Source organism: Apteryx rowi, unplaced genomic scaffold, assembly GCF_003343035.1.
Source record: "Apteryx rowi isolate R43461 unplaced genomic scaffold, aptRow1 scaffold_945, whole genome shotgun sequence".
NCBI lineage: Eukaryota > Metazoa > Chordata > Aves > Apterygiformes > Apterygidae > Apteryx > Apteryx rowi.
In genome coordinates, this window is record NW_020451255.1 from 94,266 (window position 1) to 118,714 (window position 24,449).

General features: G+C 35.1%; 1 protein-coding gene across 1 annotated transcript in view; it reads right to left on the bottom strand.

Moving 5' to 3' along the window:
- Window positions 1-24,449, bottom strand: part of LOC112978593 (gephyrin-like) — a gene marked incomplete at both ends in the record, with an annotated part of 234,005 nt that overhangs the window by 91,503 nt on the left and 118,053 nt on the right. The window contains 2 exon segments of the mRNA XM_026092193.1: window positions 3,715-3,753; window positions 15,121-15,213. Coding sequence (XP_025947978.1) covers window positions 3,715-3,753; window positions 15,121-15,213 — 132 coding nt within the window.

The window sequence follows — 24,449 nt, forward strand, 5'->3', positions numbered from 1 at the left end:
ATATGATCCAGAAACAACATATAGAGATATAATAAAATTTGAATTACAAGGATATGAATCATTCTGTAGGACATATTATTCTTAAAATAATGGAAAACTTCGTTTGAAATTGAAAGCAGTGATTATGGGGATCAGGACAGTGGAACACCTTCCGGAAATCAAGGGATAACAAAATGATCGTGTTTAAATCCATCTTTTTTTCTGAGAGCAAAAGACATGCATTAGTCAGGAATTTATTTTTTCAGAAACAACAGAAGAAATTAGCTGCTTAGGCACTACTATACCAAATATCATCACAAAGGATACTTTTAATAGACAAAACAGAGGAGACTAAAGAAAGCGACTGAAGGAACTGGAAAATTTTTAATGAAATTTAAATTCTGCATTAAAGTGAGAAGAGGATATGTGAAAAACACTCCTGACAAATAATTTTGGGGATTTAGATATGGGAGTTCAGCAGATGACTAATACAAGAAATGGAAAAAGTTTTCTACTAAACTTACTATCAGAGATAAAAAGGAAGGAAAAGAGTCCAGGAAGAGGAAATAAAACTGAGATACAATAAGGCTGATAGTAGGAAATTTAGTGATCCTAGAAAGGGAAACTTCACATGCTGGAAAGGCTTGTAACTCTTCATGAGTGTTCCAGAAGTTAATGTGAAACCTCTTTCTGTTGAAAAGTGCACAGGATAGACTAAAAAATACCTTAACAAAAACCAAAATGACAAAATAATGTTGAATTACTTTGTTTCAGAAATGTGATAGATCTGATGTTCTTCCCAGGGCTTTGTGTGCAAATTTTTCATTGCTTCTTCAACCAAATTGTGACTCATTTATAAATTAAAAACTATTACATATTCTTTCAACTTAAAACAGTCTTTTTCTGCTGATTAAAATATTTGTACCATATAACTTGATCACTGAAGATACAAAACTGATTTACCAGGATATCTTACACTAAAGCTGTCTGGATAGCATTGCAACAATTCTCCAGTAGCTATAATTTTCAACTAAGAAAATGCATAGCAGATTTATTTTCAGTCAGCAGGTTTCTCATGTTCTTCTGTCTTTGTTTGGCTTAAAGTCTATACCACCTGAACATTATTTGAAAACAAGCCATTTTCTAAGAGAAAACAATTAAAATGCTACACTGAAAAATGCCTTATGATTGTTAGGATAAGAAATGAGTTCTAGATGTGTCCAGCAGCCCTACAATGCTAGAATAAATATTCCTCCTTTTCTAGCATCCTCATTGGATCATACAATAGTCTATGGAAGCAGCAAAACAGGCAAAGTAAAATGGACAGTTAAGTCTCAGAGAAAAGAATTGCCATTCAGATCTGTTCTAGTTACCAGAATCCTCAATAGTGTGAAGTTGGTGGGAAGTGAGAGACTCAGCCTACTATCTTTAAGAGCTTGCAAGGTTGTGAAAAAAATACATTTGGAGAAGCAAGGCAGAGTTGGAAAGGCTGAGAAGAGAGAGGACAGGAGAGTCTAGGATATTTCAAGGGAGTAAAGGTAGATGTTAGTGTTCATCTGTTCCTCAGAGCAGGATACAAGATATCTAGATATATCTAGAGGTTCATGTTAAAACTGGGAGAACGTTCCTGTTGGCTTTTAGTTGGAACACTGTCCGCTGTACTGGGAACCATTCCATGCAGTGGGAAGTTGGTGCCAGGAGCAAGCTGCTATCTCATAGAGTATTTCTTAGATTTCACAGCTAGTCTTGCACAGGTGAAAGAGGTTGCTGACTTAAGGAATGCTGACTTGCCTGTAAGGTACTGGTTAGACATCATTTAGCATATTTAGGGTGTCCCTGAAGATAGCAACAATAGTATATTACAAGCTGAAGTTAAAAGAATATTACAATTATTTTAACTGTAAGAAGACTTTATTATGAAATTAATGGGTTCATCATGACAGAATATTCACTCTGGTTCTTGGTTGGTACTGGATTCAAAAACATAATTAGAAAGCATAAACACCCAGAATAAGTTGAAACTGTGGAAGAGCTAGAAAAAGGAAGGCCAAGTGATTTGAATTCAAAGAAAAGAAGCAAGAAGTTGTCCTTTCTATTCTAAGCTCTGACAATGATTTATTCCCTTACCAGAGACCTTACACATATAGTCAAACCCTCGTTTTTAATTTGTGAAAAAGGATCATAAATCTGCTGTAAAACTGGCAGTTGAACATTCTCCCAGTACAGAGGGCTCAATAGATTGGGAAACAACAACTAGGACATGCTGCAGTCTGGTAATCTTATACTGACTCAATGTCCTTTCTGGGTTAGCTGTAACCTTTTTAAAAAGAGATTTGTATAATTCCTTATTTAGCTCATTTCATCCACTGTGTTTACTGGGCATAGCTCTACATTCAGCCCTTAATCTTTCTGAGCCTCAGTAACATACTGTTTTTTTCCTGTAATTACCTACCTTCCATGGATTCTATGAGAATTACTGTAGGTAATATTAGTGATGTGTTTTAGTACTGAATTACTACTGTATTTCATACTGAATACAATATTACTGAACAGTAATACACCTATCAAGTGAGGTGATGGGAAGCAAAGACTAAGATTCAGGACCCATTTTTGTAAGGAGGAAAAAGGGATCGAGCAGTTCTGTGAAAAGCTGGATGCAGGTATTGAGTTTTTTTCCTTCCTGTTGAATTGAATCAGACCATGAAGGAGCCAGATAATAGCTTTTCCCCATTCCTTACATTTCTTCTTAATTTTTCAAACTGGAGCATATTTAGAAATAAAATCTAGGCAGGTGGGCAGGACAATATGATAGAAATGCCAGGCATAACAGCAAGTGGACAGGACAGCAAAAGGGCAAGTATCAGTGAGTAAGCAGACTCAAAGAGCAGCAAGGGGACAGTATAACCAAGAGGCAGGTGAAAAGGCAGGAGGGAAATGCCAGACATTCAGCAAGTCGATAAAGCAGTACCAAACAGCAGGTGTGCCAAGCAGCAGAAGAACAGTTCCACAAAGTCAGCAGATGCACTTAGCGGCAGGTGATGTCAGGCAGTCAAAGTGGGAGAGAGGGCAGTGGAAGGCCAGTGCCCAGGTGTAATCAGATACAGAGGGCAAAAAGGAGGCAATACATGCCATTGAGCAGATGGACAGGGCAGTAGGTAGTCAATATCAAGCAATTAGCTGGTCAAGAGGTAATGCCAGACAATCAGGCAAAGAGCCAAGACTTCAGGAGGATGGTGCCAAACAAGCAGCACGCTGAGAGAGCAGAGAGAGAGCAATGAATGCCAGGCAGTCCTCAGACAGGTAAGGCAGAGGAAGACCAATGCCCATGAATAACCAGATGCAACTGCCAGCAAGGAGAAAACATAAGCCTGTTAACAGACTGACAGGCCAGCAGCGTGACAGTGCTTTTTCAATAACTGAGGATACCATGAATGAAACAGTCCCAAGAATCTAGATGCTCACCCTCTGGTAATATCATTAAGATCAATAGAGTGAACCATGAAAATCCACAAGAGAATAGCACACAAATGGAAACAGCAGATGAGTCTGACCCTAAGCACTTGGGGAGGCCATGGGACCTTCCTATAAAACAAAAATATGAGAATCCACAAGAAAATCAAACAAATGGGAAAAATGTGTTTGGAAACTGTTTCTGATGATGATTAAAAAAAGCAAAAAAATACTAGCAAAGAATTAGTTTGGAAATGATTGGGTGGGATTGAAGATGTTGCTTACCCCTCTCTGGAGCCCACATAATGGGAATGTTGGGAATTTCTGCAGCAGAAAAACAGAAGAGAAAAGGGATTTCTGACTCCCAGTTCAAAGAAAGCATGTCAATTTAGGACTGGGTAACCTCTTTGGGCAAAAAATAAGAATTCAGCTGAATCTTTGCCCATCCCCAGCTACATGCTTTTATTGATGTTTGCGAAAAATTTTAAGCCCACATCACTTTTATCTCATGACATCCCACCCTTATTCCCAAAAACCACACTTACCTCTAGTGCAAGGTGTATAAGAGGGGAAAAGGGATGGTCTTGTGAGCTCATTCCCATATCCACTGCAAAATAGCTTGTGAAGGTGAACAGCAGTACCCTTAAGCCAATACAGGCCATTTGTGAGATAAACTGAAGAAGTTAATTAACTGTTACTCATCACTAGTGTAGGCTGGTGTTTCAAGTTGGCCTAGATAAACCACACTCTAAAAGAATTAGTCTTGTGAGTCTTGTGGGTAACCCTCTTCTATAGCAAGAGTTGCAAAAGTATGAAACTTATCAACACCATTATTTTATCTTGACTCTACTGTTCTCTTTAAGTACTCTCTGTTATTTAACATGGTTGTTCTTTTAAGCATATTAAACCATGTTTCAGAAATCTTAGCTGTTACTCTATTTCAGACACACATAATCAGCTCTAGAATGTAAGAACGGAGAAAATCCCAACAGTAATAAGATTCAGTAATTTCACTCATTTGTCATTTCAGTTGTGAGTATTTTTATTCAGTATCTTCCTAGTCACTAAAAGTCAACCAACCAGGAACCAAGCTTCACTATTTCTATTCTCTTAGAAGTCCACATTCTGTGTGTACTTATCTGCCTGCACATTAATTTCTTACAGTAACACTGAAAACCTACATCTCACTTTGATAATGTAGTAATATGCAACAAGAGTCCAACTCTTCCCTCTCCTGCAAACTGTAGAGAACCTTAGACACAGAAAGAATCACTAGTTCTACTGTGCCCTGCTGAATTAGCATTTGGGATGGTCACAGAAACAGTATCCATACAAATTTGCTGTGTATCCATATGTAATAAAGCTTTAACGGAACTGTATGGCAGTAATAAGCTAAGCTGATGGATCATTATTTATGCAGATTTTCTGGGTATCAGCCATTCTTCTTGCTAGCTGAGCATGGTGCAGGAATAATAGAGGCTAATATAACTTCAAATTTAGAAACTGTGATCATAGAAGAGTAATTTCTTCCATATCAAACACTGCTACTTGGGCTTAGAACAGAATGAGAGGAAATTTAGGCAGAGGAGACCAAGAGATTTGTATTGCCTGACTAGTAATAGCATAAACTAGCCAGTAATAGCATACACTAAATGACTGAACCACAATACATATTAATACCATAAAGTAATAGGTACTTAAAACATGTAGTGGCAGTTTTACAAATCATGCAATTTCATGGCCAGCAGCCACAAAACAACCAGAGTTAGCTGTACCACATCAAGAACAAAATTGCTAGCAACTTCTCTCCAAAGGGAGATCTTTTGATGCTCAATGAAAATGAACTAAGACAAACTGATGTCAGCGATCCATGAAACAATTTTCATTTATGGAAGAAAAACTGGACTTTTTAAAAGTAGATAAAGTTTAAATATCTATAATAAATAATAAACAGTAGATTATGCACCTCACTTTATTAATTTGGGTATTCTCATTACAAAACAATTGGGAAAAGGAATATATGCATGAAGTGACAAGAAGTCAAAATAACTATGAATTGTCTAAACTAAGGTTAAAAAGTAATTATTTTCTTGTCCATAATCAACAAGACTTTCATGTCTGAGTGTGACAACACAGTCATTGTGGGTTTTTTTTCTCTCCCAGTACACATAAGGAATTAACATTTTGCTAAAGAAGCTTCATTGTTCCATGTAGTTGCAATTAAGCAGAAGCAGGCAATGAACAGTTATAATCCTAAGAATAAAAGCAGAAGCCAGCTGCTTTCCAAGACTCTCCTATTTTCTCTCCGCTCAGTGGCTGCAAGCGCTCTTATACAGCAGGCAAATGAGAGGCACAGGAGCAAATGAGAAATTCTCTACTTTTCACTACGCATTAGATTTAATAATAAACTATTCTAATAAGGAGACATTTTGCTATTCTGATGCTATGTCAAAAATATTGACTAACTTCCATTTTTGATGTATCTTAAATCCACATTAGGATTTGTAATTTCTTTTTTTTCAGTTGTCATTTCTTTAAGCTGCCTTCACATAGAAGCCTTCCTAATGTGTCTATGCTTTTCTTTAATTTTCTCTACATTAAGCTTCTATTAAACTCTTTGTGATAGAGCATGACCAGAAATAAATACAACATTAAGGGTGAGGATTGCATAATTACAGGCCTGACAATGTTTTCAAGATTATTTTGCCTTAACCTGATGTTTCATTTTGTTCAGTTCCCTATTATCTGTCGTGAGAAGATGCTCTAATGGGAACTATAATTAGAAATGCTTAAAAGGAAGAAATTCCAGAAGTCCCAAGTTGAAAATTCCAGTTATACAGAAGTCCTATGGCAGGCATATTTTTCTCCCCCAGTTACAATATATGCTAAGAATATCATCAAAATGTCTTTAAATTTTGGATATTAAAATTAAGGTTCATGGCACATCTTTCTTGACAGGAAAAAAAAGTAACAACTAAAAAGTGAACAAATTATAGATAAGAATACATTTGAATACACAGAGTAATAGATATCATTAGTCACAATCAAGACACCAAAAAAGAAAGAAAATGACATCTAATCTATAACCAAGTCAGCATACGGACAGCACAGTTTTTATGGCTTCTTCTCATCCAAGTATAAAACACAGACATTCCGGACATTTTTGGAAGACTATTTTGCAGATTAACAGTAGTAATCATTAAGTTTTGTAATGGGAGAACATGTATTTTGCTTTAATATATACATATCTGTAAAAGTTAAATAAGAATAGGTAAGGTCTTTGAAAGTGCCAGTTCCTACTACACAGAAAAACAGGACCCAACTCAACAGGACCCAATTTATTGTCAACTAATTTTCCTAAGATTATTGAAAAGATCTGAAAATGGACAATATATGGCTCTATGAGAAAAGTAAGTTCGCCCTCACGACAGAATACTGATCACTTCAGGATGCTGCTGAGCAGATGTACAGTTTTTCAGTGCTAAATCTCTACTTCAGATCTCACACAGACCTGTAAGGAGTGAAAGATAATAATATTTAGTGGCTTTTTGATGGATGATGGACAATAAATTGGAAACTCTCCAACCATATACATGGGAGACACAGGGGAATTTATTTTTGTATAGAAGGGTTACAGAACTTTCAGTGCTGTGTTCTAGTATTAATGGTGATCATTATAATCTCTAAAATATTTGTCAAATCATATTGTGATAAGATTTTAATGGCAATCAACCCAAAGGCTAGTCCTCCACCACAATTTCATTCTTTTTACAGACATATCTTTAAGACAGTGTTAGCAGTATTGGCTGTAAGGGTATAAATCTGGGAAAACCACCGCAATAGCCAAACATTAACTTCATATGGTTAGACTGCACTGAGCTTCAAGACGTGGAGATGATTTTCAAACAGGTCTTTGATGTTAACATTCACTTTTTTATATACTACTATAACATAAAAAAGTCATTAACACCTGAATAACCAATTATCAGAGTTATCTAGAATAACTGAATTTAAAGAAACAGAAAAAAGGATCGCAAGAGCTATCTAGTGTTGCAGCTACACTGCTGAGAAGATCCAAGACAGCTAACTAAAACTGACAGAGACATGTCTATATGAGCTGTGGTCACTAAAGTGAAGACATCAGTAATGCTGATAGGAGGAGAACCTTCTTTTTACTTCTACGACAAGTATTGTTCTTTTCGGTGTATTTTTCGAGGCATTTGGGATCGCCAGGAAATGAACCATTTGTTCACCCACAGGATATGCAGCGTCTTCTTCCCACTTCCATTTTGAAATTATCTTGGAATGAAAAACTTAATCACAAAATTTAAGATAAAAGAGTGAGATTTCCTGGCTTGTTATACTAGCTTCATTTCTCATTCAAATTTCTTACTACTACTGTTTTACCACTGTTTTCTTTTTTCAACAGCGTGTGCAAATATTTCATACATACTGGAAAGACAGAAAATGGAATTTTAAGTTTACTGTTTAAGAGTATTAAGAAAAGCTGAAACACATTAAATAAAAGTTGATCCTCCAATGGGCAAAACCCAATCAGACTACTTGATGGGAATTCTATTAGCATTTTCTTTAGGATATGATGATCAGCCTACTTTCCACACCAAGTTAATAAATTAATAAAAGAATTTAAAAGATAGTTGTCTCAGGACCCTCTACCAATATTATCAGACTTTTGCATTTTCAAAAAAGGGACAGAGAAGCAATTCATATAATCCTTTTGGACTCAAGTAACAATTGCTTACCCAGTAATTTCAGGATCCATTGGATTCAAATTATCTTTCAGACCCCATTCAACAGATACACAACATAAGGCTAGAATCTAGTTTGGCCTTTTGCCCAGGATAACTCACTAAACAACATCCATAGCTTCTGTAAGGAGTCCAAGATAACTTGTGAATATAACCAGTTTTGATTTGAGAGGATTAAAGCACAGAAAATACAGCTCCTTTTTTTTTTAGGGATTTGTTCCAATGGTTAATCCCTCATCGTTAAAAAAATTCCAAACCAAACAAATAAAAATCTTCCATTATGCCTGTTTTCTTACTAGACTTTTCTGGCTTCAGCTTCCTATCACCCACTGCTGTTATACCTCTCTTCAGCAGACTGAGAGCCTTTGGTACCCGATATCATTATTTTGCCATGAAAATACTGTAATGTACTCCAAACTAGAGTTCATTGCCAATAGTCTTTATGATAAACAAAATAGACTGAGTTGCTTAACTCTCAAAGAAAGCATCTTTTCTAGCCGTCAAGTATTTTTGGATTTTTCTCCAGATCCACTGTGATAACTGAAATTTTCAAAAAAGTGAATGTCAGAAAAATATGCATCTTTCTGATCTTAGACACATCAGTCCCATATACAGAGAAGAAGTACACTCTGTATTCCTATTTCCTTCTTATTATTCACCATCTTCTTATCTTTTATGTCTGGAAGTCTAGAGAGCAACAAATTGAGAGGCATACTCTCACGTTTTCAATCCAGCAGCTCAGTCAGATACGCAGACAAGGACACCAGTTCAGAACTGCTGTTTGTGTACCGAATATCAAGAATTTACAAAGCCCTCTTTCAATCAGAAAGACTATTTCTCAAAATCAGAGTTCTTTATGAATGTTCCTTCTGCATATATTTCCTTCTTCCTCTGTTTTTCTCCCCCTTCTTTTATTTTAATATGTAACTTCTGATATTCTAGCAAATGGAGCTGAAATGGGGTCTGGCTTCTTTCCCTCTCACATTTCTCACTATAGCTGTCCTGGCAGCTCCCAGGTATTTCCAGGCAGTGACTGTAGGTGATGACAGAACAACCGTACTGTTCAGTGTTTCTGGCAGGCTACCAATTTTTCCTGAGAAACTCAAACAAGAGAAGAAAAAGTGTGCTTTGTAGCACTTCATAACTCAGCTAAATCAGACTGAAATTTCCCAAGCCAAAGGTATTTCTATAACGTGACAATATACTGTGCACTGCAAATAATCAGTATACTGCTACTTTTTAAAGAAGCTGGTAACAGTTATTTAGTGAAAAAGCATTCTGCACTTAAATATACCAGTTCTGCTGTAAAAATATCTTCCAAATCTGAGATTTAAAATCTCATTACAGAATTATTGACTAAATGAATACAGCACCCAAATATATATATTTTTATAATATTGAGTACTCTATTTCAAACTCTTAATCCATTTTTTTGAAAAAATAAGGCAGACTGGATAGAGAACTAATTACATGTACTAAAAACTGTCAGGAGAACTAAGAAAAAGGGAATGATACCTTACAGAGTTGCTGATAAATGTCTAACAGAGTAACACAGAATTTAGAAAGAATCTGTCACAGAGTAATCTACTCTGTTTAAGCATATTTACTGCCTACAGGCACCTGGTAGGTTTCATAACTTAGACCCTTTAGGAGCAAGCTGGCTTGGAAAATAACTTCCCAAGAAATTCGGAAAACAATAGTTTTTGAAGGGTCCAGTGAGAAGTTATAGAATCAGACATAATACATGCAGAGCATACTTCATTATGCACTAACTGTACAAAGAAATCAAACCGAAAAGGAAGTGAATTCTCCATTAAGAGATGTGGGAAACTGAAGTCTTAAAATGGACTACAGAAAATATCCTGAAAAGGGTTAATAAATTAGAGCAAGCCTTGAATATTGAGGGTGAAAAACTGAAACAACAACTTGGGCAACTAGAGGTTTTGTGATTTCACAGTATTCCTAACATAAAAGGTCTGATGTCCCATATGAGATGAAGACTTCATTCCTTCTTGCTATGTAGCCATCTTAAAGTGACAAATAGTTTGCAGGAACAAAATGAGTTTGTTGTGACCCAGTGACAGTGCTAAGATATGGCATTAAGAAGAGGTGTATATCTTGAAAAAGAGCGGAAGTACTCCCATATCCAGAAGGAACACTACTAGAAATCCTGCTGGTCTGGAAAGGTGTTATTTGAATCAGGGAGGATGAAAAGAACTGCGTGTTCTTCCCAGCTTAAGTTATGGCCTATCAAATGGAAGTTGTTATTTGAAATGTCTCAGTCGGTTTGGGTTCATCTGAGGAGAACACCTGCGTTGGTGTCAGAGTACGGTTATAACGTGACACACCTGTGGTGTATGCTTGCACAAGCATCTTATTTCATTAACGAAGTTGAAGGGGAAGCAAACACATGACATTTACATACCATGAGGCCTCGTAAGCACTACTTAGGATAGAAGGATGCGGACATTACAACAATCAGTAAAATCAAATGGAATTTAGAATTTTGGAGTTCAGAAACCAATACCTAAAATATTTGAAGAAATATGCACACTAAATTCGAAGGAGAAACTTGGGAAACAGTARTATTGAAAGATACCTCAGGGAACAAGGAAGAACCAGGTTGTAGAAAATATGCAATTGATAATGATTAGGAAAATGCTGGTGCAATTCAAGTTGACTATACAAAAACTTTGTATCACAGCAGAATAGACACTTTCTTCTCTCTAGACATGGCTTTTGTGTGGCTACTTTTAGAATATTTTGTTAATTTTGAGCATTTTCTTTTTCATAGAAATGCTGACAAATTGGAGGGAGTTCAGAGAACAACTATTTTTTTCATGGACTAGACAGCTTAATTTTTAATGAAAGAATAAATATGTACACATATATTGTCAAATTAAATTAAAACACCTATGCATCCTAATACATTTTAAAAAGGTCTACAAATATTGAAGAACATAATTAGCAAGAACCAAAAAGAGCATTCTTAATTTTTCCAGAGCAATGGAAAATACAGACTGTAAGAGAGCATCTGTCTGGTTTTGCAGGATGGAAGAGAGCTCTTCCACACTTCTTCTAAAGTCCTGTCTTAAAATTTCAGGACTGCCTATCATCTGCAGTGTGGCTGAACTGATAGTGAATATACATAGCTACACTTACAGCTCAAGGATTTATAGCATGAGTTCAGGCACAGTAAGTTGATCCCTATTGTTATTTTTCTATGTACGTAAGATTAGCTTTGTATGGAGGCTAGCAAGACTTTTGAGTTACAGTAGAGATGAAGGATAAGAAAGAGTCAGAAGATTCTGAGAAGAGGTAGGCCAATGAATTTTTTGGATGTACAATTTTTCAAAAGAACGAATGTAAAAACAGACAGGACAGGAGATAGAAGACTATGCAGAGTGTCTGTCCACACAAGATTTTTTCCTTTTTTCCTTGTATTGACTGACAGCGATAGAGAAAAAAAAAATTTCTATATCAGAAGGATACCTAATGATCTATTCAAAAGTCACCACATTATTTAAATATTTTCCAAAAAATTAATGTATAATATCATTAACATTCTGTAAAACTGCAATTGCCTGCCAAACAACTATTGTATGGGAAAATGGAAATGGGGGAAAGGGGAAAATGTTCGCACTTGGAAACACAAAATAGAAGCTCCACAAATAATTTAAGTTGGGTCCTGATCTCTGTCTAGCAATAAACACTTTATATTTCAACAACCAGACTGTATCAGGATTTCCAGTATGGATCTAAACACTATCCCCCCAAATTATATGCAAAATAAAGATACTGAAAAAAACGTCATTATATTTACAACGTTAGGCCTACGTTTGGCTTTACTCCAAATGAGAACTACCATGAACTGCCATAATAAAGATGAACAATTGCAACATTCACTAATAACATCTACAGTATAGTTCCCTTCAAATTCAACCATCAGTTGGCTCAATTTTTTTGGATCTATCCACATGTATTCCATCACTTCTAGTCACAAAGACAAGGGCGAACAACATTCATACTGCTTAATTCAACTGAAAAAGTTAAGCCCTCCCCTTCAAAATGTGAATCAAAATACCTAATTTTAAAGCTTCTTCCTGTCCACTTACTAGGTCTGGACTCTAAATTTAGAGAACTGAGTTAGATAAGCAAAATTAGATGTGATCGTGTGAACACCCCTCAAGTCACTTATTCCATCATAAGGAAAAAAGTGAGTATACACCATTGAAGTAACTGTAATAATATGATATGATTTGGATATGGTGGTCAAAACGCAAAGAGAGTGGGGAAACAGAGTAACTTTTTTTTGAAACAACTATAAATTTCTTAAGTTTCATATAGTTATTTTTAATTGTTACATTATACTAAGCACTTAATTTCAATTTAATCAATAATTACAAAACTGAACTTTAAACAATTCTTTGAGCTGTAAATAATCTTAGGAACCAACTTTAGTTTGCACAGCACAATAGCAATTATGTATCAAAGCTCAGGATAGCGCCAGGAAGTTGAAAAATGTATTTTCTAATTGAAAGTAGAGGAAGATCAAGGAGAAGCAGGATTGAATCATTCAAGTCGAAATCTGACTTGAGGGACCGGTATCCCTACTTTCAGGAAAATTGCTCAAGCGTCTTCCAGTACCATATTCAATTATTACTGGTTTTAAAATCATATCTTAAAGATGACATCTCAATAGCACAATGTCATGATCACATCATTTCCATACCAGTTCAGTAACGACAGGAGAGCATGATGGAAAAACACCATCCACACAAGATACTAAAACCACTTCCTACAACAATCCAAGTTCTTCTGAAGCTTTGCTATCGTAGTATTTCATGCTGACACAATGAATTTTTCTGTTCTGCATTTTCTTTCTCATTTACCTAAATGAAACACAGTATGGGGCCAAAGCTTATGTTTCTTCAAACATTTTATTTGTAAACATGCTGGCAGACTGATTTTCTTCCCTTTAGACATTTTTTTGAATTAAGGCTTTAAAAAACTTTATTACAAACGTAATGAATAACCTTAACAGTTAAAGATCACTGACACTTTGTAATAAAAACTGGGATTCAACCTCTTCATCATGATTTAAGTTCAGCCACTGAGCACAGAATAGATTTTCTGAAAAACTAATACATAAATTTATAAATTCTTTTTAAGCATGGGAAAAACTGGACAGGTGAAACATTTAATTCTGTTATAACCAAAAAAAGTCTTGCACATTGATTATATTTAATAACAACATATTTTTCTTCAGTATAAGTTATTAATGATTTCTATATCTAAGTATTATTATTATATAGTCTAGGACCATTTCAACAACTCTAATTTTCAAATGCATCACAGTAACATCAAAAATAACCAACCATCATAACCTATCTTGTATTCAGCTTGAGTAACAGTGGTGAACCAATATAGGGAAAGTATTAGGTATTTACGTGCAAAGTTCTCATTTGTTAATTTCTTGGCCCAAATGCCAGTGCTGCTTGAGAAGCTGTAGCTAATTTGGGGCACTGGCTGAAATGCGTTCTCTGGCACAACTGGCTAGGCTCCGCTCCACGGAAAGCTATTCAGGGAAACTGAAGGACAAGTTCAGTCTTCCTTTCGCGCAGTGCTGGAATATAGCTTTCTAGGCCATTAAGGTAGTTTGCAAGGAAAAGACCAATAAACCAACACATTTGTTACTTTGTGCTGCTTTAGCAAAGTGAATCACCTGTAAATCCAGTTTCACTAGCTTGTACATTATGGTTATTCTATACTGCCCTGTTTTCTGATAAGCTAACCCTTAAGTTTTAGTTCCTTAAGGGTGCTAGTAGGCAATCTAAAATCACCAGAAATAATGTACATGAGCGTTTTCTTTGCATTTTTGCTTAGTTATTAAAAAGCTGTAAGACAAACTAAAAAATATTTTTAAAATTCCTAATGAAAACATGTTAAACTGCAGTTATGGTTGACAGAACATATCGGAAGGTAAAAAAAAAACATTATACGCATGTTATAATGAACTGAAATCAACACTGAAAGTCTAAGCATTTTAAAATTTGTAAGAACACTTAGAAGAAATCTAGTTATGTTAAATTATGGAAATATACACTTAAGGCACTCAATCTTAATTCTGCCCTCTAGTGAACATAAGCAGACAAAAGTAAGTATGTTATTTTAAAAGTTCAAATTAATCTAATTTGGGACTATAAATACCAAAACACTTCAATAACAAACATAGTCATTTCATATTATAACTCATGGCCATGAGGTTGTTCAGATAAGTTTGCTTTCTTTTTTCTTACCTTACTGCTCCTTATAAGTGAAATGCAACCGAATTTCCCGTTCAACCTTTATTGATGCAGGTTACTTCCATCTCTGTGCCTAGTTAGCTTTTTTGACAATGTGGTGTCAAACGAAGTAATAACAGCTTTGCAGTGAATATTTTCCTCCCACTATCTACCTCCCACTCTCTAACCTATAACACAGTAGCTCTCAATACAGTAGCTTGCAAGCGAGAATTAAGGGATCTCTTTTGCTCCCCTTTTCCTTGTGCCGGACACAACAAAAGCCACATGTGTGTTTTGTTTAGCATTGCTGTATTACAGTGCTATGGTAAATTGCCCCAGAATACTGTTAGAATTTTGTTCTGTGAGGGGACTGGAAATCCATTACACTATGTCAAGTTTTAGACTGAAAGCCCTTTAGGTTCAGAATCCAAGCTCACAGTAATTCTGTATTCCCTATTGCTTTTACTACTCCTAAGCCATGTATCACCTGACTTGTCCAAAAATACTGCAAACCGAAGTCATAGAGGAAATTTAACCCCTCCCTTATCCCTCCAAAACAAAACACCCAACCCAACACTGCCCCTTCCCATACATTTCTACACCAAAGGCGGATTTTTCTTATTCCAGGACTATCTCACCTCTGGAGTGACATCTCGTGGTGCAAACCCTGTTCCTCCAGTTGTTAAAATCAAATTAAGTTCCTTTTCATCACACCAATCTATCAGCGTCTCCTGAAAGAGAACAGGAATGCTGTCAGGTCTGACAAGTAATACCTGGCATACAGTGATCTCAGAAAACACCTAGAGGCTTAAAATGTCTTAAAAATGACTGAAGAGACACATAATAAATCAAAGGAATTGTAAAATCTCTCATGCTATTTTTTTTCAAAGACTCTAAACCACTCTAACCAACATATGACATTATAATTCAAGTATCAGGAATAATAATTTTGGAAACAGAAACAAATTCTATTCTCTATCTCTTGATCTGAAATAGAAAAATAAGAATTCTCGGTTATTACTTACATCACTGTTTATTTTGATTCTGAAATATACACATAATGCGTCAACACATGCTAATGGAGTATGTGCATTCAATTCAATTTGGTTTACATGGTTGATTCCTATTACAGTAACTTTGGTTTCCGTGCTTTACTTTTTAACAGCCTGAAAAAGGTAAGAGCAACCATTCTATAAACTTCTCTATTAAAAGATGCCAGAATACACCTGATACAGCAACACAAAACTGTCCCTTATCTTATAATCATCTTTTCTACATTCCCTACCACATCACAATACTACTTAGTACACTGGTTCCAAGGCTGGACTAAGAAAGCTGAACAGATCTGCTGCGCAAAATTCAGTGATTTACAATACTGCAGAACTCATGATAGTAGAGAAATATTTCATCTGAACAAAAAGTAATTTGCATTCTTTTTTAAATGATATTTTAAACTAGTTTTTCAGACTGTGATACAAATTTGACATAAGCATATATATTTAGTTTCAATATGATTATAGCATTTGTCCCCTATATCTACTCTGGGCAAGCACAACAGCAGGGTGTCTGTTTGGAGCTCAAAATTAGGTGACATGTTACATGAAATATATCCATGTATTATTACCCAGGAGAATAACGATCTCCAGAAATCAGTCAGAGCGATTATTTATTTTGACAGCTATCCTTACTCTAGCAAATAAAACTTTCTTTAGAAGAAGGTGAAAGCACATTTATGTTTCTGGAGTGTTATATTGGGGAAGGAAAGACCTGTTTTTGTGGCTGTTGGTGAGAAGTTCATTATTTGATTCGTAAAATTAGATCTGAGTGATATATTTACTGAGTTTAAAAAACTTAAAATATTGATGATAGCCATAAAACCGTCCATAACATTTTAAAAAGTACTATCAATTTACGTTAATCCTCAGGTGTATGTTCTGCAGGCTTAGCACTGCTAGTGTAACTTCTAGTTAAGAAAAATCTCATATACAGCCTGTTCCAAATTGCAGGTAGAATGAATTTTCATCTGCCTGCAAGACCCATCATGCAAACGTATTCAAGGATTATTTGAAGAAGTTGCACAGCCAAAAGTTATGTGTTTATTTCTCCTTTCTTTACTAATTCCTTTCCTTCTGCTTTTAAGTTTTATTGTCTTTATTAAAATTACACCTGTCATTTTAGCATTCTTGTTTTCAGCAGATTCACTGTAGTTAGGTGGGGTGGACTGTAACTTACCATAAGTTTCTGGTTATATGAACATTTCAAATAAGTCCAAGAAAACAACATGCATATCTGCCTCAGACACGTACACAAGTGAACAGCTACTAAGTCTGAGTTTTATTTTAGCTTGCATGAAGAAATCTACATTGCAGCAGTGAAAAGCATTTTAAATCCTGAAATTATTTATTTTAATAATATAGATATGCAGCATTTTTTTTCAACAGCTGACATCTCAAAGCTGTTACATTGTTTAGAAAAATATTTGTCTTGACTTTCAACAGCCACAAATTTCGGAGAATTCTTGAGAGAAGTTTCAATGAAGAAATAGTGTTTGGCAAAGTGAGAGTTTGATGCATATATTAAAAAAATTACCACCAAAAAAAATTGTCAGTATAATACAGGAAGTTGAGATTCTGTGTCTGTTTTTTTTAATTAAGTATTTGTACATGATATTTTTCTTTAGATAGAATAAATCATGCCAAACTCCACCTGGTTTTATAGAGAAAATCAATCTCTCATATGTTCCAGTTTTGCTACAGTTCAGTAATACTCCAGTTAAATTCTAAGGCATCAATAGGGAAAAAAAGAAATGTCATTTGACAGCATGCAGAAAGCTAAAGAACAACAGTATATACCTTAACTTTTCACATTAACTAAACAAAAATTAAATGGATATTACTGCTAATACATCAGTGTACTTAGGTAGGGATATAATTCTCTTTCAAGTTCTTATTATACTAAAGAAATACCAGTTTCCACTAATAAGAGCTTTGACTATGAAGCAGTAAGTTTGTGTTTCATTGTATTTTAGAAATGTAAATTGTACCAGTTAAATCTTTTAAAACCATGGAAAAATATCTGAGATTGATACTCAGCTTATTTACTTCCTCTTTTCAAAAAAATGAAGCAAAAGCTTGCCTGAACATACTAACGCAGGTTCAGAACACTCCATCTATCTGTTTTCACAGAATCCTGCGTATTAGCCATTTGAACTCTGAACACAATAAACCAGACATTTTCATTCCATTCCTAAAAAGTTGGAGTATTTTGTTATTACTTCTGATTTTTTTTGTTAATTTAACCTGTTAAGCCAGACATCATTTAGTATCCAGAGTCCTACTATTTGGGGTGAGAAAAATAAGTGATTGTATTTAGAAAACTCTTAAAAATCACTTTGAAATATCATTCCCAGTTAAAAACTGTAGCCTGCAATATTCTTTTTTACATTTTAAGTATCTAAAAAAAGGAATCACCACCCCAAGCAATTAAGGACAAAAGGCTACTCATATTCACTTTGCTGCTGCTACCAGTCCAGCTATATTCTCCATTGGCTTAGCACAGAATTGGATTTGCTGTATCTTCAGATGAGAATTCCTCCAGGCCAGGGGCTTGGTATTTGGCAGCATTCCTTTACTGATGCTATACAAATAAAGTAATGATAATACAACTCTCCAACTACAGAAAATTCCATTAAGTAACTTTTGAGTGTCCATCTCTTCTTCTATTGTTTCACTGATGATAAGCAATCACAGAAAAAGAAACTGGGCAACAGGTTATGTAAATCACTCATTCCACTCAAGTCAATGGAATTATGTTGATCTATAGTAACTATAGCACCTAGTCCTGAAAACAGTTCTATAAAATTACTATCAAATTAAAACAAGCCAAAACAAGACTATGGACATTGAGAAAAAATAACCGAATAAATAACTAATATTCTAAAACATGCTTTCTCACTGATTTTCTATTGACAAGGCAGACAAGGAGAAATCAAGTCATTAGAGTTGGTTCCTCCAGACAGATTTTTACTTCTTTCATTCTAACCTGTTCAGATTTCCCTGTAGTCCTACCATAATCATATTGATTATATTTTTTCTCCTGCACAGAAATAACACGTCAGCCCAGCTGCCACCTTTGGCTTTGGATCACATCTGATGCCCTATCCTATATCCTATTTCTTTTTTTTTTTCATTTAAATAATTAAGAAAACCTTCTATCTAATACACAATTTAATTCCATCTCTTGCTCCCTCTTCTAGGTATACAGCATACAGTACACAGGTATACAGTAAAACATTATTTTCTTTCATTTTTCTTTTAGCCACGCTAGTTTTCTTTCTTTTTTCACATAGTGGATTTTCAAGAATCTCCACTTAGCCCAGATTTGACAAATGACACATGCATGTTCAGTTCGCATGACTGATAAAAGCTTGTCATTTTTGACAGTGTTCCCTATATAAAGCCTTATGATTTATACACACTTTAGTTTACTACTTACTTGCACTTTCTAAGGCATTTATATACACAACAACAGCCACCTGGCTTCAAAACCCCCCACAACCTGGAACTACTTGTTGGACTTCCTATGCATTGCCCAGACCTGAAATTATTTCAGTTATAACACTGCTCACCAGAAACATTGTTTATGATCTGTTTGAATTTTCTCATGACCATTTCGTTGATTTTACCAGTTCAGGAAAATCTTGCCTCATTCTTTCTTTGACTGAGTTAATCTTTCATACATACATTCATTCATTTTAAGGCCAGTAAAGACCATTAACTCATGGAAAGCATGTCTACACTGCATGGCACAGTGCAAAGATCCTATGTTTGCTGTTGATTCACACTTGCAAGTTCATATAAGCACTGCCATGTTAAGACACACTAAAGTAAGCGCAAAGGCTGTACAGATGTATTCTTGCAGCACCACAACTAAGCTAAGGAGACCTGCCAATTCATTCAGGCAATGGCTATACCACTTCCAGACCTAGCTGGTTCTGTGGAGGTACCTTAAGCATCTCAATGTCMAACATGTAAAATTGTCATTAGACTGAGCTGCAGTACAATGGGAAAGCCACAACTCTAGGGCTCAGGTATATCTTTCAAAAAGGACTTTGTCTTCATCTGAAGGATTCAAAACACAGAAAATACATTCTCACTTAATTTGGATTTGGTAGGATTTTCTAACAGCTATCCATGTATACCATTAAGCATTTCTTGTGTTTCCAGTAACTGTTTCTTATTACTACTTTTCCTGTAAGAAGTCTCCCCCCACCAATGGTACCTGGGAATCCTTCTCACAGAATTCACAATGGCAATGGCTAGTATACTTTTTATAAAACCATTTATTTGCCATCTTCTAATCACTGCAAGTAAGCGAACAGGAGAAACAAATAGGGTTATTATAGAGAGGCCTTTCTGGAAAGAAAGGAACAATTTCCTGATCTTTAGAGATAATTCAAGTTTGTGGGTTAATCTGCTTAGTAATTGTCTGTAACGTTCATTGCCAATAAGGCCTACTGTCTGACTAAAGTCATAGGCACTCTAATTTTCTGTCCTTGATTACTGTGCGTGATCTCTGCTTCACTTAAATAAAGGAGTAGAGCAGCACTAAACGTGTAATTAATGATTTCATTTTTAGGGTGACACAGGCATCCAACCATTGACATTATATTATGAAGCTTGATGTTTGCCAGGAATTTGAATCTGAGAAAGGTTGCAAGACTCATCCAGTCCTCTGACGGCTACTGTATGCGGCTCTTCCACATGGGCATTAATGAGACTATGACGAATGCCCTTAACTGGATTAGAAATAACTACAAAGCACATAAAAATGGTCACCATGGATCAGACTAAAGGTCTACACAGAGAGGCTAAGGCCTTGAGGACCCTCCTTCTCCTCTGATTCTACAGATCTATGATATTTCTTGTCTTTCTTTTAGTCCTATTTTTCTTAGCACTTTGCTACGAATGGGTGATTCCAGTCACATATACTATGCCTCCAAAATGACTGAGGATAAATTTCTTGGTGCTTATCATGGTGCTTATTCCTGGGATTAACGTGTATATCTTTCTTCTTATCAATATATAATTTGCTTCATAATATAGGGACTTGTATTTCAACGCATGTGCATACTTTCACACATCTTAACCTTTGAAATATGACAGGTACACCATTACCATTTAAAACATTCATTAAAAAAGAAAAAGGAAATGCTAACAAATGCAAGCAGACAGGTTTTCCTACAGAGTCCATGTAGAATTCTTTCATTCTACACTCAGTATTGACACTGGTTAACTAATTCTATAGCTGACAAATATGTTCAGTATTTTGCCACATTTGCTAAATTTTTCTAGTCCAAATTTTCCAGAAATTTTTTCTCCTTATATGCACCACTAATCCCATATGAAGGATCATTTAAAATACATTAAAATTTAAATGAGCTTGCTGGACAAATATCAATGTTAAAATATGAAATTTAATTACAAAGCAATATGCATTTATTTACATTGGACTCTGAAACAGACGCATTCTTCAGAAATTCTTAAAACAACTACTCTTGGCCGAAGATATTGTGGTGGCTTTGGGGAAAAGCTACTGATAGTGGTTAAAAATGCAAAATTCTATATTTCTGCAGCACAGACCTTCTAAAAACTACAAACATTGCCAAATTATATAACCAGCATACTTCTATATTTAGAAATAAATCTTGTTTACTCTGGAACAGTATACTTCATAATGCAAAGAAAAATCCAATAATTTAAAAATAAATATTCTTAAAAACAAAAGTTCTTCCTATTTATGCATAAAATGTTTTTAAAGCTACAATGGTAACTTACCTTTCTTAGCAATCCAAGTCAAAAGAGAATTATTGTACAAAAAGCCACATTAAATATCAGCTTAATTTTCTTTTTCTGGGTGCCAGGTCTCATAGTAAAAGAAATAAAATGGTATCTGAGATCATTCATTGAGAAATTATGAGTGAATAAGACTGTGGAAAAATATATCAAAGCAGAGAACGTTTGCATGCTAGCAGTTTTGGCAAGGAAGTTGGATGTAATTTTATCCACTGGGTTTCAGGAACACATAAACATTGGCAGACTAAGATCTCATAACAAACTTTACTTAGTCATATGGCTTAAATAACTCCAAACTCCAGCTCACAAAAGTTTAACCCAGATATTACGGCACGTGATAGCCAACTCAGTGTGAGTCAGAAATTCACATCACAGCACACAAATATGAAGTAGGAAAAAAAGACAAATTTGAAGTTACCTCGGTACTTATTGTCCCTCATTACCGTAATATTTAAGAGTTTGAATCTTCTCTACCCAACTGACCACAACTTGTCCATTAAATTGAAAGGGAAAATCAAGTATTGAGAATCTTGCAAGAACATGAATAGCATAGAGCAAAAGCAGTGTAGGAAAGATAAAGATGTAAGTTCAACATTCAGTTTGACAAAAAAGAAGCCCTTAGAAACATTAATCTATTCTTGGAATTAATTTCATATTTTTTGCTCCATTTCTTCTGAAAGTCGTATTTCATATGCTCACAAACTTTCCCTTACTGCTTGAAAACTTCACTGAAATGGAGAGGTATGAAGACACCTTATGGATGGAACAAAAATCTTGTAAATAACCAATTTCAAAATTATTTAAGAATGTTGGAAAATGAARTAGTAATATTCCATTAGAATATACTCTACATTTTCTAATATCTCCGCCCTTTCTTTCCTTCCCCCACCATTAGAAGGCAGAAAGTAACAGAAATCTTAAGATTGTTCTCAAAGTGTAGTCACTGTAGTCAAGAAGCTTGGATGAAATGCAGGTACATATCTGAATGTCTCTATATAGACCTTTTATTTTTTTGAGATTTTCCTGAACATAGTTATTAGCCTTTTGAAGATACTACAAATATATTTGCAGTTTTCAGCATTCCAGTCATTTTACACTTATTTTTCTAAATACTGTTCCAATATTAGTGATAAATAGAAAGTAGTAAAAATGTAACTATTCCACTGAAATGCAAAATTGTAAAGCGAAGAAAACCATAAAAATGATCTCTATAAATAGCTTGATTTTTTTAAACAGAAATTTAATTGTAGGCATTTTCCATTTCTAATAAATTGCAACTATCATGTATTTCAAAGCTCAACATATCTATGCAGCCTGTAATATGTAACATTTATAAAAAAAGTACTTCATAACTTGTAAAAGTTAGCATACATCTTCATGTAATTATCCCTAAATTAGGAAAAAAAAAGTAGGCACTGAAGTTCAATGCTCAACTGAAGTCATCTATACAAATAAGCAGGGAAAGTAAAGCACAGAGATGTGCACTGAAGTGTTTGCCGGTCAAACTAGCAGGACTGGGAGCACCAGCACTGAAGTAACTTGCTTTCTAAGGGCTGAGATTAGCAAAATATTCTGAACTGTTAGGCTGGAGACAGGTAAAGACAATGAAGACCATTGCTGTACTTCTTGAAACATGCAAGACTCACACCAGGATAAGATATTTAAAACCTCACTTTTGTGATTCTTGTCCTCTCAGAAAGACAAAAGAGAAAGAGGGATTCTTAATTCTAGTTAATTAGGCATTAGTCTTAGTATAAACAAGACAAATTGTGATTTTATTGTATGATTTATCAGACTGAATTAAAATCTAAATGGGATATAGATCAGATGTAAAGCATGAGTCTGTATATGGGGCAAGGCTCAAGAATTACTGGTTTCCTTCTGTACAAAAATCCTATCCAATCTACTGTTAGCACCACCAGTATCCTCCTGAAGTGGGTGTGGAGTTCTTTAAATCACAGTTACTCACTGCAAAGCTCCTGTCACTTTGGTAGAACAGTCTTCCTCAAGTGTCTGGAGGAAGCGATGGAAGTTGGGAGTTATCAGAAGAGTCAGAATTAGCATTTTCCAAACATGTCTACTTCTTGAAGCAACCTTCCTGTCCACTCTGATTTTGGCAGCTACGTCTGTGCATAAATATGTGTGTGTGCATACATACACACATGCTCATCTTTACATATTAAAAATACACTAGCAAAAGCACCAAAGTTCAATGTGGCTTGTTTCTTCAAGTGTAAAAGACCTCTTTCTAAAATATGTTTATGTACTAAAATAAATATTATAGCAGTAATAAAAACTCAGTCTCTCTTCAGAATTTATTTCAAACCAATTAAAAATTAAATAAAAGAAAATCGTAACTCTTCCTAGCCAGTGTTACTCTTCTCAGTGAGAATCTTGACATCTAATACATATTCCTCTGATTATTCTTATAACACAAGCTAAAATAGCAATTGCAATCAAAAAAAATGGGGAGAAAGCTGAAAACCCACTAAATTAATCCATAACTGCTCACTAATGGTTAATCTGAATGGTTAATCTCTCTTCAAGACTTTCTTTTTTAAAGCAGCACTTCAAAGCCTCATTATCACAAGATACAAATGCTCGGTTTTGGAGCCATAAACCTGAGATTAACTGGGTAGGACAAGATGGCTTTTTCCACATTTTCTTTTCCTTTGCATACATTAATGTTAATCTAAGATTGTTTGAAACACTGTTTACTTTGGATTTCCTTCTCAGAATATGAAAAAGCAGCTTGATGTTACGCATAAGTAAGTAACTTTCTATAACTACAGTTCTTTAAAATATCTTACCTATGTGTATCCATGTCTACAGTGCATGTATCCCATGCACCACAGATCAGAACAGTTTAGCCAACCATCTTTGCTGGCTGTAACTCAACCCTGATATCCTAGGTCCTATTCTTATCAAAGACATAGAAACGGCAAAGCCACAGAATACCAGCTGTCAACTTCTCTGAGGTGCCAAAACAACATTAAACTGATTTAATAGTAAGGAATCAGGAAAAGCATGTGGGCTGCATAAGCAAAGGAGATACATCTCAGAGAACTCCAAGTACAAACAGATAAGAATCATATTGCCATGATAGCTCTCAA